A 16,324-nucleotide genomic window follows, 5' to 3' on the forward strand; every position below is an offset into this window, starting at 1 on the left:
GTTTTGTGTGAATGACACTGTGCACCTTCTACATATATACAGAAGTATTTCCCTCCTCGGCTTATGTGATGAGCTTTCATCATGTGACTTTCTCATCACCACCTGTTTTTGGTGATTGTCAGTGCATTTCAATGGCACAAAACTGATATTAGTACTTCAGTGGGTTGGTATATTAACATTATATCATTTTTTTTTACTGCAAATTTAAGTTAAGTCTGTAAAACCTAAAATGATGGCACCATACATTTTACAGTAAAGTTCTGGCAACCACAGCTGCTGGTATTTTACTGTAAATGTTACCGATTTTATTTTATTATTGTTTTTTTACAGCGTGTGTTTGCGTCATTCCAGTGTTTTCTTTCGCAAACAGAAGCGGAGTTGTGTAATTTGCATTCATTAATATTAATTATGTGTTTATTGAGCTGTTTAAATGTAATTTCACCCGCGGTCAAATCACAGCACTCCTGCTTGTGTGATAGTGCTTGAATATGCCGTTCATAAAAGAACATAAATTGTAAATAAAGTTGAAGATTTTTTGTTATATTGGAACAATTTTACGTTGCTAAACAATTCCAGAGAGGAGAACTGACGAAGCAAAGCGTCTTCCAGTAAACGTGACCTTGCCACAGTTTTTCATTCATCCATCCGCACCGCGCACTTTCCAAACTTGCAGTTTTCCCCCTCGCTCGCCAGCAGGCAGACCGGACTTAATGAATTCTGACCTAGCTGGGGGGACCTGCAAGATTTGGGGACTATTAGGTTACGCACCTTTCCGTAGGCTCCCCACGAGAGTTCAGTTTCAATGACCATCACTACGATGCCAAACATCCCAAAGATGAGCGCGTAGTCGCTCAGGCGCTTTCTTTTCTCAAACAGGGCCCTCCTGTGTCCGAGCTTCTGTCCAATGTTCTGGTTCTTCTTTTTGCCCGATTTGCTGCCGCTGTGGCTACATCCACCCCCTCCGCCGCCCCCGTCCCCCGCCGAGTAAGGCATGAGGGTGGTGGAGTTGTTCTCCGGCTTGGAGGCGAGCGCGTCGGACGCGTCCCCCGCAGAGACGGGCTGCAGCGGCTGGGACTCCGAATCAAACTCGTGCAGGTTTCTGCGGGACGAGCTCAAGTTGCTGAGCGGCCGCATCACGCCGCCGTTGTATCTGCAGCTGCTCATGGCTATTTGGGTGTAAGAGTTACTCTCTCTGTGGCTGCTGGCCGGACTGCCCCGAATTTGCTGCCGGTTGTGATCGCGATGAGGATGATGATGGTGGTGGTGATGGTGTCTGGATGAACTACCATGACTAGAGGGCGTGAACTCGCTGTACTGAGCGCCTTGCCTGGTTGAAGATGAGACGGACGGTGTCCTTAAAGTTCCCAGCGGCGTCCCGTGCAAAGGCTGGCTTTTTCTGGCATCCTCGCAGGTGGAGGAGCTGTTGCAGGTGCAGTGCCTGATGGAGCGCTCTTCCTCCCGTCCGCAGTAGTGCTGCTGGTGCTGCTTATAGTGCTGCTGCTGCTGCTGCTCTGGATAGAAATCGTTCTGCAACTGCAATGGGGTTTCCATCTCAGAGCTGCTGTTTAAAGCAGAGCCCCGTGCATTGCCCTACCGAGGGGGCGTTGTGATGAGTAACGGAGGATAAAAGCTGGCGCGAGGTTGGACCCACCTCGGCTTCTGTAGAAGTGCGAGCGCGCTTCTGATTGGCCGAGCGACCCAAAACAACTGGGCTGACGTCACGCGAGGAAGGTGGCAACATGCGGTTCAAATGTGCAGCATTCCCAACTCACTGGTTACTCAACATCTTATAGGTCTTTGACTTGTAAGGTATAATATTTATGGTGGTTGCTATATGAATGCGTGTTTCATAATACATTTATTTGGATTTCTTTTTAAATGTAAATTAAATGCATATAGAAATTGTAAAGATTTTTTTAGAGGGTTTTGTTAAACATTATGTTACACCATCAAAATCTGTCAACAATCACGCAATCGTTTAAAAAAAATCAAAACAAATCACCGAGCTGATCTGACATATGCATACCTTATTTTTAAATATGCGCAATTAATATAGTCAAAATAGGAGCATTTAGCTTCATTAATTCAATACTATGAACTACATAAAAAAAAAAAAAAAAAAATAAAATATATATATATATATATATATATATAACAATATAAAATTTTTGTAATCTATATAACCTACCAGTCAACAGTTTTTGAACAGTAAACAGTCAATGAGTCAGTCTTGTTCGCAAGAAGAGAAAGAGAGAAGAGTAAAAATGTCCACACACAATTCAATTTACGCAAAATTACGTTTTTAAAACTCAATTCATTCATTTTGGATATATTGTTTGTTTTCTCGATAGCTTGAAGAAAGTCGTGAACAAATGGAGGAATAAATTAAATCTCTCTCGCGCGTTGTTATTTGTGGAGAAAATGCTTAAACACTCTTTTTGCAGCCTCTTAAAGATCTGTAGGCATGCCAATCTTTAATAAAGGATGAAATACAAAGTGAATAATTTAATAACGCACTCATTATACACAAAAGACTTTCACTTGGAATGGTGTTACCTGCAGAAAGTTCCGAACGCATTTGAATGGATTGTTTTAGTGAACCGATTCAAAAGATCTGATTCAGTTAGATGAATCAAAATCGCCACTGGTCACCTGACTAGGTTTACTCGCAAGACTGGCTGACTTTAAACAATAGCAGCATGCCACAAAATTAGGGAAAACAAACAAGTTAATTTCTACACTTTCCAGACACAAACGGGCAATTCTCATTTATTAATCAGAGCGTTCCCTTTCAACGAATAGCCTACCATTTACATTGCTGCATGATAAATGCAATGTTATTAGATTATTCGTCTGATGATGCACTGAGAATCAGTCCGTTTCTATGCTAATCTTTATGCAAAGGCATAATATGAAGACCAGCACGTGTGAAACAGTCGCTGCAGTAATAAATGCAGTCGCAGCGTCAGCAGCATCTGAAACCCTTTGTTATTGTTGTCTCGCCTCTTGCCAGCTTGCATCCTTATGAAACAAGATCAAGCGAACTGGTGCACAGGACTGCTGTCAGTCAAATAACCAAGAGCTCACAGTCGGCCATCTCATTACATCTCGCCAGAGTTTGAATGAAAGAACAATGAGTTGATTTATGCGTTGCGATTCGGAAACTAGACAGATTTACTTGACTTAAACAGGGCAGGTTGCATTCAAAGACATGTGATGGTTTTATACTGCTGCATTTTTCAGTGGGAAAGTAGGCCTACTTTCTTACATATTTTGTTCAGTTTATTTGTTCAGTTCACTTGAGTCTTATGTTTTTATGTAAATGTAAAAAAAAAGAAAAATTAAACTTGTAACTATTCAATCTTATCTATTTTACTGTATACACTATATACACTATACACTGTATAGTGAAATATTACATTTTTGTATTATTACATTGTATATTGTGAAATATACATTAACGTTTTATTAATATTATTAAGAGACATTATTAAATATTATTACAATAAAAAAATGTTTTCTATTTGAATATATTTTACAATGTATTTTATTCCTGTAATGACCGCTGAATGTTCAGCATCATTGTCACATGATCCTTCAGAAATCATTCTAATAAATCATTCCAATGCTCAGATAGTTTTGGTGCTGAGTTATTAATAATGATTCTTCTTATCAATGTTAAAACAGTTTTTGCAGCTTAATATTTTGTGGAAACATTTTTTCAGGATTCTATGAAGAATAGAAAGTTCAAAAGAACAGCTTTTAGTTGAAATGGAATCCATTGTAACATTGTGCATGTTTAATGTAATTTTTATTAATTTAATGCATATTTGCTGAATAAAAGCATGCATTTCTATTACAAAACAAGCAAACATATACACACATTCCCCAAGCAGTTGAATGGAAGTATATCATGGTTTCCGCTTAAATATTAAGCAGCACAACTGTTTTCAACAGTGACAATAATGTTTCTTGAGCAGCAAATCAGCATATTATAATGTAAAATACAATTTTAAATAAAAAAAACTTGACTACTAACTAGAATGAGAAACATCAGTAAAGTGTTGCCAATGCAAACAGTGTAATAAGCCTCTCCAGGGCTTGCGTTGTTTTTGCCTGACGGCCTCCAGTGCTTTATTGCTTTCTTCCAGTCAGACACTATCATTCCAGAGACTCCTGAAAGCAAACGTCCATCAGGATCATCTCATTGCCCTTTCTGACTCTGACTCTGATATTGAGATAACAGGCAGTTCCATGATGCCAGTCAGGTCAGGAATCAACTTCAGTATTTGTGCTTGAGGCCGAGGCATAATATAAAGCGCTCCCACACTGTAAAAAAATGTTTATAATTTTTACAGAAAAAGACTGAAATTCTATAGTAAAACCTATTTATTTGTTAACTGTTTATGGTTTAACAATGTTTATTTGTTAACTGTTTATGGTTTAACAATGTAATTTTACTGTAAAATTTTGTGGTTTTTGAAAGGAAAACTATGAATTACCATATAATTTATTGCGAAAAACAGTAAAAGGACATTCCCAGAAATCCCTGTTACATATCACATTCAATTAAATTAAATTCAATTCAAGTTTATTTGTATAGAGCTTTTCACGATACAAATTGCAAAGCAAAGCAACTTTACAAAGCAACTTTACAGCAAATTAAGTTTCTACAATATTTAGTGGTAGCTTATCAGTGGTGACTGACTGTCAGTTAACATATGGCAGAAATGTACGGAAAAATCAATTAATAAAGACGTAATCAAACAGACGATGAACACTATTAACAGCAATTATTATATGATGCAATCAAACTTACAGCAAAATGTGGTAGTTCTGTAAGTTGTTTCAGGGTTGGCATCATCTGAGGTCCTCTGAGGGGTTGGTATCATCTCTTCTCAGGTGTTCTGGATCCAAACTGAATCCTAGTTACTGGCAAAAACAGAGAAAAAAATAGAGACATAATTAGCGTAGCTGCTGCTAATTAGCTATCACATCTAAAAATAGCTATCTCATTTTTGTTATCAGTACTGTACATTAGGGTGTTTTGTGTTACATTTTCTGCTATTCAACTAATGTTTTTACATTATTTTAGTGTCGTGTGTTACTCGGATGTTGTTTTATGGTCTACAGTATATACAAGTATTGGCCATATTTTAGCAACAGGCTATTTATGATGTACTTACAATGATTCATCGTGTGACTCTCTATTGAACGACATGCATTATTAAAGTGGTTATCAGTACATTTTAAGGTAAAATGCAGATTTTGTTATATAAACATTATATCACTTTAGGTGTAAAATATACAGGCACCAATATGCCGTCCTGCAATACACGAAACACTGTCACTGTATTTTTTACAGTGAATTTCCGGCAACCACAGTAAATTTAACAGGTTATTTAATATTTTGTTAATTTATATTTTGGATTTTTTTATATTTTGTCAATTTAACAGGAGACAGTGCATGCAAAACTGCATTGTACAGTTGTTGTTTTTTTTGTACTCTATACTGACACTCTAGCTGACTAATCAACAATGTTGTTGACTATTTTCAAGAGTTATCATTTTGATCAAATATTTGCAGCCTTACAAGATTATATAATGCAAAAAAGTCTGCAAGTTCTGTCTGCACATACTTTGAAGTGCTCACATGCAAAAAAATGCATGTACAATATTTATATATATATTGGCCCAGTTTCTGAAGGGAGGGCATCATGTTCTGCTTCAGAATGTCACAGTACATGCTGGAATTCATGTTTCCCTCAATGAACCGCCGCTCCCCAGTACCAGCAGCACTCGTGCAGCCCCAGACCATGATGCTACCACCACCATGCTTGACTGTAGGCGAGACACAATTTCCTTGGTACTCCTCACCAGGGCGTCGCCACACATGCTGGACACCATCTGAGCCAAACAAGTTTATCTTAGTCTCATCAGACCACAGGACATGGTTCCAGTAATTCATGCTCTTGGACAGGTTGTCTTCAGCAGACTGTTTGCGGGCTTTCTTGTGAGCCAGCTTTAGAAGAGGCTTCTTTCTGGGACGATGGCCATGCAAACCGACTTGTTGCTCAAAAGCAATGCTGGCAGCACTCATGCGTCTGTTTTTTGAAGCCAGCTTCTGTACCTGACGCACAGCACGAGGACTCAACTTCTTTGATCGATCCTTTTAACTGCTCTAATACAAGATACACAAATTTGTATGGTCCTGACAAGCAGACAAAAACATGAACATGATGAATAGGACATGTATATCGTTAAACGACATACAGCTGTTATCACTTAGGGTGTACTCACTTTTGTTGCCAGCTATTTTGACAATAATGGCTGTATGTTGAGTTATTTTCAGAGGACAGTAAATCTGCTATACAAACAGCACATTGACTACTCTAAAATATATCCACATTTCATTTCTATAGTATTGTCCCTTGAGAAGGTATACTAAAATGGTTGCTGAAAAGTGAGGGGTGTACTCACTTTTGTGAGATACTGTATATATGACTCGACCTTATAATTGATAATGAAAATGTATTGATTTTATCAAATAGTTGTAGCCCTACAAAATGTTACAATGGTATGTTTGATACTTTGATATCAAGGCAAGAAGAGCCTAAGAAGAAGAAAGTGCTATCGTCTGAGGATGAGATATCACTGTCTGAGGAAGAGGAAGTAACTGGTGAAGAGGAGGCTGAAGCACAGCAGAACAACAAGATCTACCTCACAAGCTCTACAAACACAGCAGAAAGGATCACCTATGGTAAAAACAAGCACTTTCTACACCCACTGTGACGATTTTTGGGTGCATTCCGGCCATCATTTGGGCTGCATGTCAATAATCATCTCATTGACGTTTTAGGTGACCAATAGCACGTGCCCCTCACCCCTGAAGACGTCTGGGATGGCAGGTACAGAGAAGCAGTCACTCCAATCTGAACAGCTCCCATGATAAAAGCTCATTGATCGCTTGAATGGCTTCAGTGTTGCTGAAATTTGAGGTAAAATGCATTTGCTGCATTGATTCGTGTGCTGCTGAGCCCTGTTGACATGCTCTCCTTTTCAGCGTCTGATTCTGGCCACGAAAGGAGACAGCAGCAGATGTGTGGCGCTTCCCAGGAGAGCGACAGCTCCCATCACAGCAGAAAGAGGCGGGCTTCTGCGGTGAGCTCAGAGCCAGTCATTGGATTAATATGGGACGTTCCCTCTTTGATCCTCTCAATACTGACAGCAATGCATTTTATGCTGCTGCAAATCCACTGAGGCTAAATTGAAAAGAGTGTCCCGATCAAGGACACTAACACTATGTCTTTCAACCTGGGTTACCAGTTAATCCCTATTCTAGATGATTTATTGGGTTATTCATCATTTGTCATTGGCGAGAGCGTGTGCGTCTGCACTATATAGTGCTGCAGTGTTTTTGTAGGCAAACGCATAAGTTATCATTACTTTGGTTCCCTCCACAAAAAAACAATAGGATTTTTTTCCCCATTGGCTTTTCGATTATTGCAGGAAATGAGCTCTGTGACCAACAAAGGTTCATGATTCTTACACGTTTTACTCATCATGATAATCTTCACAAATGAAAACAAGTGGATTTTGAAGCCTAAATACAATCGGCAGAAGTAAAAACCTGAATGCAGGCTATAAACCAGCTACACCACCATTAACTCTTTCAGTTTATATTACAAAAACATTCCCTGAAAGCTTGAGTTAGAATAGTTTGCAAGAGCACAATTCTAAACACAAGGAGTCTGTGAAAATGACTGAGTAGATGAGTTTTCCTGTTCGATATGATGATAATGACGTTTAATGTCCGGACAACCTCTGTAGTCCCATTTAGCCACTTGTCAGCAACTGCCTTTTTCAAGTAAATGCTTTAAAATAGTCACAAGTCACAAGGTATTTCTGATGTTGTAGAATAAAACATGAAAACATCTTGAGCTTGTGTTAATCACAGCCCTTATTTCAGGCATTTAACCAAAAACCCAATAAAAAAAAAACATTGACTTCCGGACAATGGAACCAGAATGCTAAAATGCAAACTCGTTTCCAGGTTTCGACCTACAAAAATACATCAGGTGGGTCACAGCAGTGTTTTGTGTCTCATTAGGTGGATGATTCAGAGGAGGGGCCTGAGCCGAGATCTAAAGATCAGGAACGTATGCTGAGAAAACTCCAGAGGAAGTTTCTCCATCTAAACAAGAATGTGAGTCATCACTGACTAAAGTTGGCCGTTGTGGTACAGTATGTGAATCAAATATTTGTTTGAGTTTGAGGAATAATGTTGAAGTGCGTGACTTCCCGCAGGAACTCAGGGATGTGCTTCAGGAACATAGCTGGCTTATTGACGATGCCTTGGAAGCACTACGAATGTTCTCTGATCTTGGTGAGATTTGATGGGAGGTTTATTGTGAACAGCTTTGAAGCACACTAGACTCACGTATGATTATGTCTACTTTACTGTAGTATGTCAAAAGCAGTAGTAATATGCAGTTTTCATGAAGCAATAGCCAATGGACACTTTACTATCCCATGAGGCCACGGTAGAGGAGTCTTCATAGTTATAAATGGCAGGGAAGGGTGTTACAACTGACATTGTAGGTCAGCACAATGACAGCATGGTGGATCTATTATGTCCGGATAGTATATACATACTTTTCTGTTTATTAATATAAACAGATACAGAATAATAAACAGATTTAATAGAATTAATAAACAGATACTGTTTATTTATATAAACAGATACAGAAACAGACAATTGGGTCAATCTAGCAATCAATCTATCTATATAATTGGTGCATAAGGTGTATTTTTCCCTTTGGTTTGTGCCTCTAGTGACACCAAATGGAGTTGCATATATATATATATATATATATACACACACACATTTTGACATCACTAATATATATATATATATATATATATACACACACACATTTTGACATCACTAATATATATATATATATATATATATACACACACACATTTTGACATCACTAATATATATATATATATATATATATACACACACACACACATATATATATATATATACACATATATATATGTATACGTATATACTGTATATATATATACAGTATATATATATGTATATATATGTGTGTGTGTGTGTGTGTGTGTGTGTATATATATATATATATATATATATACACACACACAATTAATCACATCCAAAATAAGTGTGTAAAATACACACACTATTATTATACTAAATATTTATGTGTGTGTGTGTATATATATATATATATATATATATATATATACATACTGTATGTTGTAATAAACTGTATATATTGCAATTTATTTATTGAATTTTTAACATTTTTAAATGTATTATTTACTTTTTTTTTATTAAATGTTCATTTATTCTTTTAATTTATTTTACTTTTTTTATTTTACAGTTTGTTTCTGGTTTATTCATTTTCCTGACACCTGCTGGTGTTGGGCTAGATTAAATTAATTTAAATTTAATTTCATTAATTAAAGATGGCCTTTTTTCCCATTCAGAAAAAGATTCTTATGTAAAATTTTAAGTCTCAGCTGGGCTAATGTTTTCAATAGCAGAAATGTAACTGCTAGTTGCCAGGTAACCATCCATCCCATAACTGATTTTAATTCAAATTTAGATAAAACCATGAGAACAAAGATGGAGTGTAAGCATGTCCTAATTGTCCTAATCCTTACATTCTTTCTGTACGTTTAGTAGTTGAGTCTGAGGATGACGCCTCTCAAATTTCCACTGCTGCCAAACTCACCAGACGGGTCACAAACACTCGCCAACAAGCTCAGGTTATCCACCTTCCCAGCCCATCCCAACCAAAACCACACAGACCTCTTGACAGGACCAAAACATCTCAGAGGAGTGTAAAGCAGTCGGTAGTGACCAAAAACGTGTACGTGAGCTCAGGGGAGGAGTGCAGTGACTCTGAGGCCTCTTTGGTGAATGTATTACTGGACTCTGACTCTGACCAATCAGATGAGACTCTATCCAAACTCAAATCTGAGATCCTCAGCTTCTTTCAGACTGCTTCTGTGGATGAGCTTACACTCATTGCAGGATGCTCTTTGAAGAAGGCTCAGAAAATCACCGAGCTGAGACCCTTTAAAACGTGGAAAGACTTGGTGAGAGAACTGCGCATTTTGCTTTCTGTTGATAACTGCCAGAACATTCAGGTCATGATCAAACAGCAAAACGTTTTCTCATTCTTTCTCAGGATGACGCCATGCACAGAGGAAACTGTCTTTCCACTGAGCTGCTGACAGGATGTAGGGAGGTTCTGAAGGAAAGGGAAGTTGTTAAAGGTCTCATGAGCAAGTGTGAGGAGATATCGGTAAAACTGATCCAAGACTTGACCCAAGTGATGAACAAGGAACTCTATGAGCCAACCCCAGATCCTCACTAGCACATAAGATGTAACGTCATAGATTGAAAAATTGCATTTTCATTGTGGAGTGATTTATTTTCACATATCTTTGGGTTTGTCTAGATTCCAGTTGAAACCGTACCAGCTGATTGGACTGAACTGGCTGGCTTTACTACATCAGAACAAACTTAGTGGAATCCTGGCAGATGAGATGGTCTGTTTTCATAATGGTTGTGTCTGAATGTTACATGGCAAGCACTCCCCATTTAATCGCTAGGATGCGCTTTCTTCTTTTAGGGTTTGGGGAAGACCATTCAGACCATCTCGTTTCTGGCCTACCTTTATCAGGAAGGAAACCATGGGCCTAATCTCATCACTGTTCCTGCTTCTACGCTTGGTGAACAGAGCAGTTAGCATTTAAATAACCATCACCATACAACACCAAAACAGTCTGAATCATCTTAACTTGTTTTGTTTTTTTACAGATAATTGGGTTCGGGAACTGAAACTTTGGTGCCCCAGTTTCAAAGTGTTGGTATATTATGGCCAAATCAAGCATCCTTTTACAGGTGAAGTGTGTGATTTATATTTATTTATTTATTTAATGCCTCTAGTGGCACCAAACACCAACAAAATAAATGCAATATATATATACACAGTGCTTAACAAATTTTTTTAGACCACCACCCAGTGTAAGGCTGTGCCACAGCTGCACTAAACTAACAGTATTGGTGATTACCAAAATTATTTTTTATGTTTCTATAATGCACCAGTATGTGTAAGCTCTTTAGTCACAGTAGTATTTCTAATGTTAAAATATAATTATTGTTGTTAACCATGCATTTTCAAATTTACTGTTTTATAAGAAAGGCAGAAAAAATAGTAAAGCACTTTTTTTTTTATTCAGTTGCCCAATTACAGTTATTTGCTTGCAGTTATTCATTTCTGACTTCTGAGAAAAGCTGAAAGCGCCAGCTCCAATTTGGGTATAAAAACGTGAATTCATGAAGACTATTTAGTTGTTTCAGTTTTTTATTTGCCTAATAAATGACAATACAATTTTGTTTTAAGTTTTTGACAGATCCCTAAAATATTTGTGCTTTCTCTTTATTATCTTTATTATGACAGGTGATCTAATAAATTTAAGCACTGTGTGTGTGTGTGAAAATTCAGATTTGCCTCACAGTAATAAATTTCATTTTAAAATATATTACAATAGAAAATAGTTATTTCAAATAATAATAATAATAATAATTAATGATATTTCAAACGTTTAACAAGTACTGTAAGTAAAATAATATTATTGTGTTATTTATATAGTTTTATTATATAGTTATTTTATAGTGTTATTATATAGTTCATTATTTAATTAGAAATATATATATATAAACAATTTGAAATTAATTACATATAATACCTATAAACAATTTTTATCGATTTATGTATTTATTTATTTATTTATAGGTTATTTTTTATGTTTCCCAAACACTCCCAAAGACACCATCTACCGTTGTTCAAACTAACTTGATATTTCCGGCCCAAACTCACATTATTGGTTGAGCCAGTGCTGCTGTGTTTGTTTCATTAGGATGCTGAAAATAAGCTAATGTTATGATAGCGCTCCACTTTTTGGTGAGAAACCAACCTACAAAAGGCTTAGTTTACACATTAACCTGGGAAAGGAAATTTTAGCATGAAAAAAAACCTTTAATGCAGCATATAAAAGAAAATGTTGATGTCAATCTAATTGAGTTATTTCGGTAGGGTCTGCCGAGGATCGCAAGTATATGCGCTATGAGATTCTGAATCAAATAGTGGATTACAACATCATTGTCTCCACGTGAGTATCGAAGCTTTCAAATATGCCTAAGGTTCTTGCCCTGAACCCTCGAAGTAAGAGACGAGGTGTCATATCCTTCATAGACCACCTGCATGTAAATCTGAGAAGGTGCCTGGGGAAATATGTATCTTTTGAACTATGCCACACACAGATCCACAAGCCGTGACATTAGCATAGAAAAAAAGCACCCTTGTTAAAGACATAATAATGATGAAATACTCAGCGTTTGAATGAACGTGAAAAGGTCCAAGTAAAATGACCCTGTCCCATTCATTATTTATGGTAATGAAACATGGTCATGCCTCATGTCCTGCTCCTTAATACCTCAGCTCATTAAGATGGTCTCTTGTGCACAGTTACAACCTGGCTATTGGAAATAACAGTGACCGCAGCCTGTTCTGCAAGATCAAGCTGGAGTATGCTGTGTTCGATGAAGGCCACTTGCTGAAGAACATGAACTCGCTACGCTACCGACACCTCATGGCCATCAACGTAAGCTCACCATAAGCTGCATGTATAGCTGTCATCCATAGCAACGTGTCAGTGGTCATTAAGAATAAATGCCTTGAGCTCTTTTACAGCCACCTGGTCTGTTTTTGTAAAAGCAGGAGTGTGTGCTGCCCTGATGGGGTTAACCGCTGCGGTTTAACTGCTTTTGCCCCCTCAGTAACTCAGGTTTCTCCTCCATTTGTGTCCCCCCAGGCTAAATATCGTCTGCTGCTCACTGGAACCCCGCTGCAAAACAACCTACTGGAGCTCATGTCTCTGCTCAACTTCATCATGCCCAATATGTTCTCCAGCAGCACTTCACAGATCTCCAAGATGTTCTCCATGGTAGAACCTACACACGCTTAAATGTCCATCTCTAATAAGGTTGACATTATTAGCAGATAAGAATTGATAATTAATAATTTGTAACTGTAACTTAACTGTGGATGATATTAAAGTTCACTAAAACTAAAACTAGTCATTTTAAATTTTGCATGTGAATTTTTGTGATTTACTAAATATTACATTAAAATGTTATGGTAAAATGAGCATGCAAAATTTAATATACAATATCTTGGCAATTTATATTAAATATCGACCTATACAGATATATTTAAAATCATTAAAATATTGGCTGATAAACACTATTGCACCGATATTGTGCATTTTGTGCATCATTGCTCATAGTAAACAGCATAAAGCTGGTAGCACACTGTGCTATTTTTGCCACAGTTTTGACATACAGGATTTTGTGGAAGCTTAAAAGATTTACTTTGTCATTGGGGCATTGCATTAATTGTATCATAGTTTTTTTTTTTCTTTCTTTCTTTCTTTCTAAAACATTAGCTTAAGGGCTTGCTTGAGTTGCTTGGTATCACTTCAATCAATTAACCACCTAGTAATTTTCTATAAAGCACCCAGAACACCTTAGCAACACCCTAGCAACCACCTAGCCATGCCCTGGAAATCACCCAGAACACATAAGCAACCACCTGGTAATACACACACAAAACACCTTAGCAACAACCTAGCAACCACCTAGCCATGTCCTGGAATGCACCCAGAACACATAAGCAACCACCTGGTAATACACACACAAAACACCTTAGCAACACCCTAGCAACCACCTAGCCATGCCCTGGAATGCACCCAGAACACATAAGCAACCACCTGGTAATACACACACAAAACACCCTAGCAACCACCTAGCCATGCCCTGGAAAGCACCCAGAACACATAAGCAACCACCTAGTAATACACACACAAAACACCTTAGCAACACCCTAGCAAACATCTGGCCAGCCTTAGGCCTTGTTCAGACTGTCAGTCCGATTATTATTATAAATCAGATTATTTGTGTATCCGATTGGAATCTGATTTATATGATTGATTGTCCACACTGTGTATCGCAACTGTCCAGATCCGATTTTTGTGTCCCGTGGCGCTCTTTCAATTTACTGCAATATCTGCATTGATTTCTATGGAAACCAGGTTACATTGGTACATCTACGCTAAAAACAACAAAAACAGCAATACAGTTTGCAACACAAATGTTGTCTTTCAACATGGCAAAATGTTGCCGTCGTGCTGGATTATATTACGTCTTATGAGGAAGCAGCAGAAACATAGGAAGTTGGAATGTGCGCCTTTATTCCGTGCTGCCGTCTCCGCTGCTGGTCTCAAAACTAAAAGAGGTGTGTAGACTAGCAGTATATTGTCATTTTCCACTTGACTTGCACTTTAAAACAACACAACCTTGTTTCTGCAAGGGCCTTCAGCATGTTTTCTACAAACAACGTCTGACTTATTTATGTTTAACGTGGCGTGAGGACATGAAAAAACTACACGAAATCCGATCTGAGCGGTCAGACTGAAACAGATTTCCAGAAATGCGATGAATGTAGCTTGAAATGGATTTCAGATCACATATGCTAAATATTATTGGATTTAATCGGATATGCACAAAAATTGGATTTAAACTGACAGTCTGAACAAGACATAATATCCTAGAAAGCACCCAGAACACCTTAGCAACACCTTATTAACCACCTGGCCAGCCTAATGCCTAAAGACTAGCCTAATGTCCCAGAAAGCACATAGAACACCTTAACAACACCCTAAAAACCACCTAGCCATGCCCTAGAAAGCACCCAGAGTACCTTAGCAACACCCTAGCAACTATCTAGCCAGCCTAATACCATAGGAAGCACCCAGAACACCTTTACAACACCTTAACGACCACCTAGCATGCCCTAGAAAGCACCCAGAGTATACCTTAGCAACACCCTAGCAACCATCTGGCCAGCCTAGTAATACCCTAGAAAACACCCAGAACTCATTAGCAACACCCTAGGAACCACCTGGCCAGCCTAATGCCTAAATCAGAATCAGAATGCCTTTATTATCATTGCACAGCATAAAGGTCAACCTAATGTCATAGAAAGCACCCAGAACACCTTAGCAACACTCTAACAACCTAGTAATGCCCATAGAACCCTGTATATCAACACTATAGCCACCACCCAAAACACCCTAGCATCAAGGCATGCAGCACTCCCATTTTCTTCAGCAAATGTAAAATCTAGTTCAGATACTTCTTATATTTCTTTGGTCGGTTTCCACCAGAAATCTTCAGAGGAGCATGGCAGCTTCGAGAGGGACAGGATCACCCACGCCATGCTCATCATGAAACCCTTCATCCTCAGACGTGTGAAGAGCGAGGTGCATCTGCATGCAGAGTCCATAAGCATTGTGCATAATGCATGTGCTCTCAGAATGCATGCCAGTGTGAAAATCTGTTGGACAACATCTCGAATGCATTAGTCAGTCTCACGAGCAGATGAGGCACTTTGCATGTCGTGCGGAACCTCTGTGGCTCTAGGGCACTCGAGCAGTTCACTGACAGATGATGATGTGCCCAGCAGGTCGTGAAGCAGCTGCCTGCCAAAGAGGAGCAGGTTGAATTTTGTGCCATGTCCAAGAAGCAGCAGGAACTCTACAGTGCTCTTTTCGACAAACTGAAGTGCTCCAGTAATGGGGAAAGTATGTATTTGAAGGAGATGTTGTTATATAAAGTACTGGCTTCAGTATATGTGAATCATAGTTTATGAAGCATGTCTTTCTGCAGAACGCAAGCTGACCAATGTGATGATGCAGTTTAGGAAGATGTCCAACCATCCGCTCCTTCACCGGCAGTATTATAACACAGAAAAACTCAAAGCTATGCGCAAACTCACGCTTAAGCAACCCTCTACATTGCGAGTAAATCACTCGCATATGCGACTAAATCTTACTCTGGGCGACTAAATGATGTCTAATATTAGCCAATGGCTAATAAATTCTCAGATTTTACTCGCCAGTGTGTGAGTTGTAGGTTAACTGTAGCACAGATATATTTTCACTCACAGAACACTCTGACTGAGCGCTTCAGAGTTTCACTCTCCGTCAAGCGATCTGTGCTGAATGGATGTGCAACGCACCTGTATTTAACGTACCGTAAACTCTAGTGTGAAGGCGCACGACTCCCCGTCGCTTTGTTTCACACACACGCAGAGAGAGAGAGAGAGAGAATTGACGCGCTACATGTAAACGATATTCTTTGTTGTATTTT

At 38.4% G+C, this 16,324-nt stretch overlaps 1 protein-coding gene and 1 pseudogene across 1 annotated transcript in view; one reads left to right on the top strand and one right to left on the bottom strand.

Moving 5' to 3' along the window:
* Positions 1–1,757, bottom strand: part of LOC107687918 (small conductance calcium-activated potassium channel protein 2-like) — a 38,696-nt gene extending 36,939 nt beyond the window's left edge. The window contains exon 1 of the mRNA XM_016485409.1: positions 769–1,757. Within this exon, the coding sequence (XP_016340895.1) occupies positions 769–1,551 (783 nt within the window). The 5' untranslated portion in view covers positions 1,552–1,757. The remainder of the gene's footprint in view (positions 1–768) is intronic.
* Positions 1,758–4,043: 2,286 nt separating this feature from the next.
* Positions 4,044–16,324, top strand: part of LOC107688422 (SWI/SNF-related matrix-associated actin-dependent regulator of chromatin subfamily A containing DEAD/H box 1B-like) — a 17,369-nt pseudogene continuing 5,088 nt past the window's right edge.

This window comes from Sinocyclocheilus anshuiensis, unplaced genomic scaffold, assembly GCF_001515605.1.
Source record: "Sinocyclocheilus anshuiensis isolate Anshui unplaced genomic scaffold, SAMN03320099.WGS_v1.1 scaffold205, whole genome shotgun sequence".
Classification (NCBI taxonomy): Eukaryota; Metazoa; Chordata; class Actinopteri; order Cypriniformes; family Cyprinidae; genus Sinocyclocheilus; species Sinocyclocheilus anshuiensis.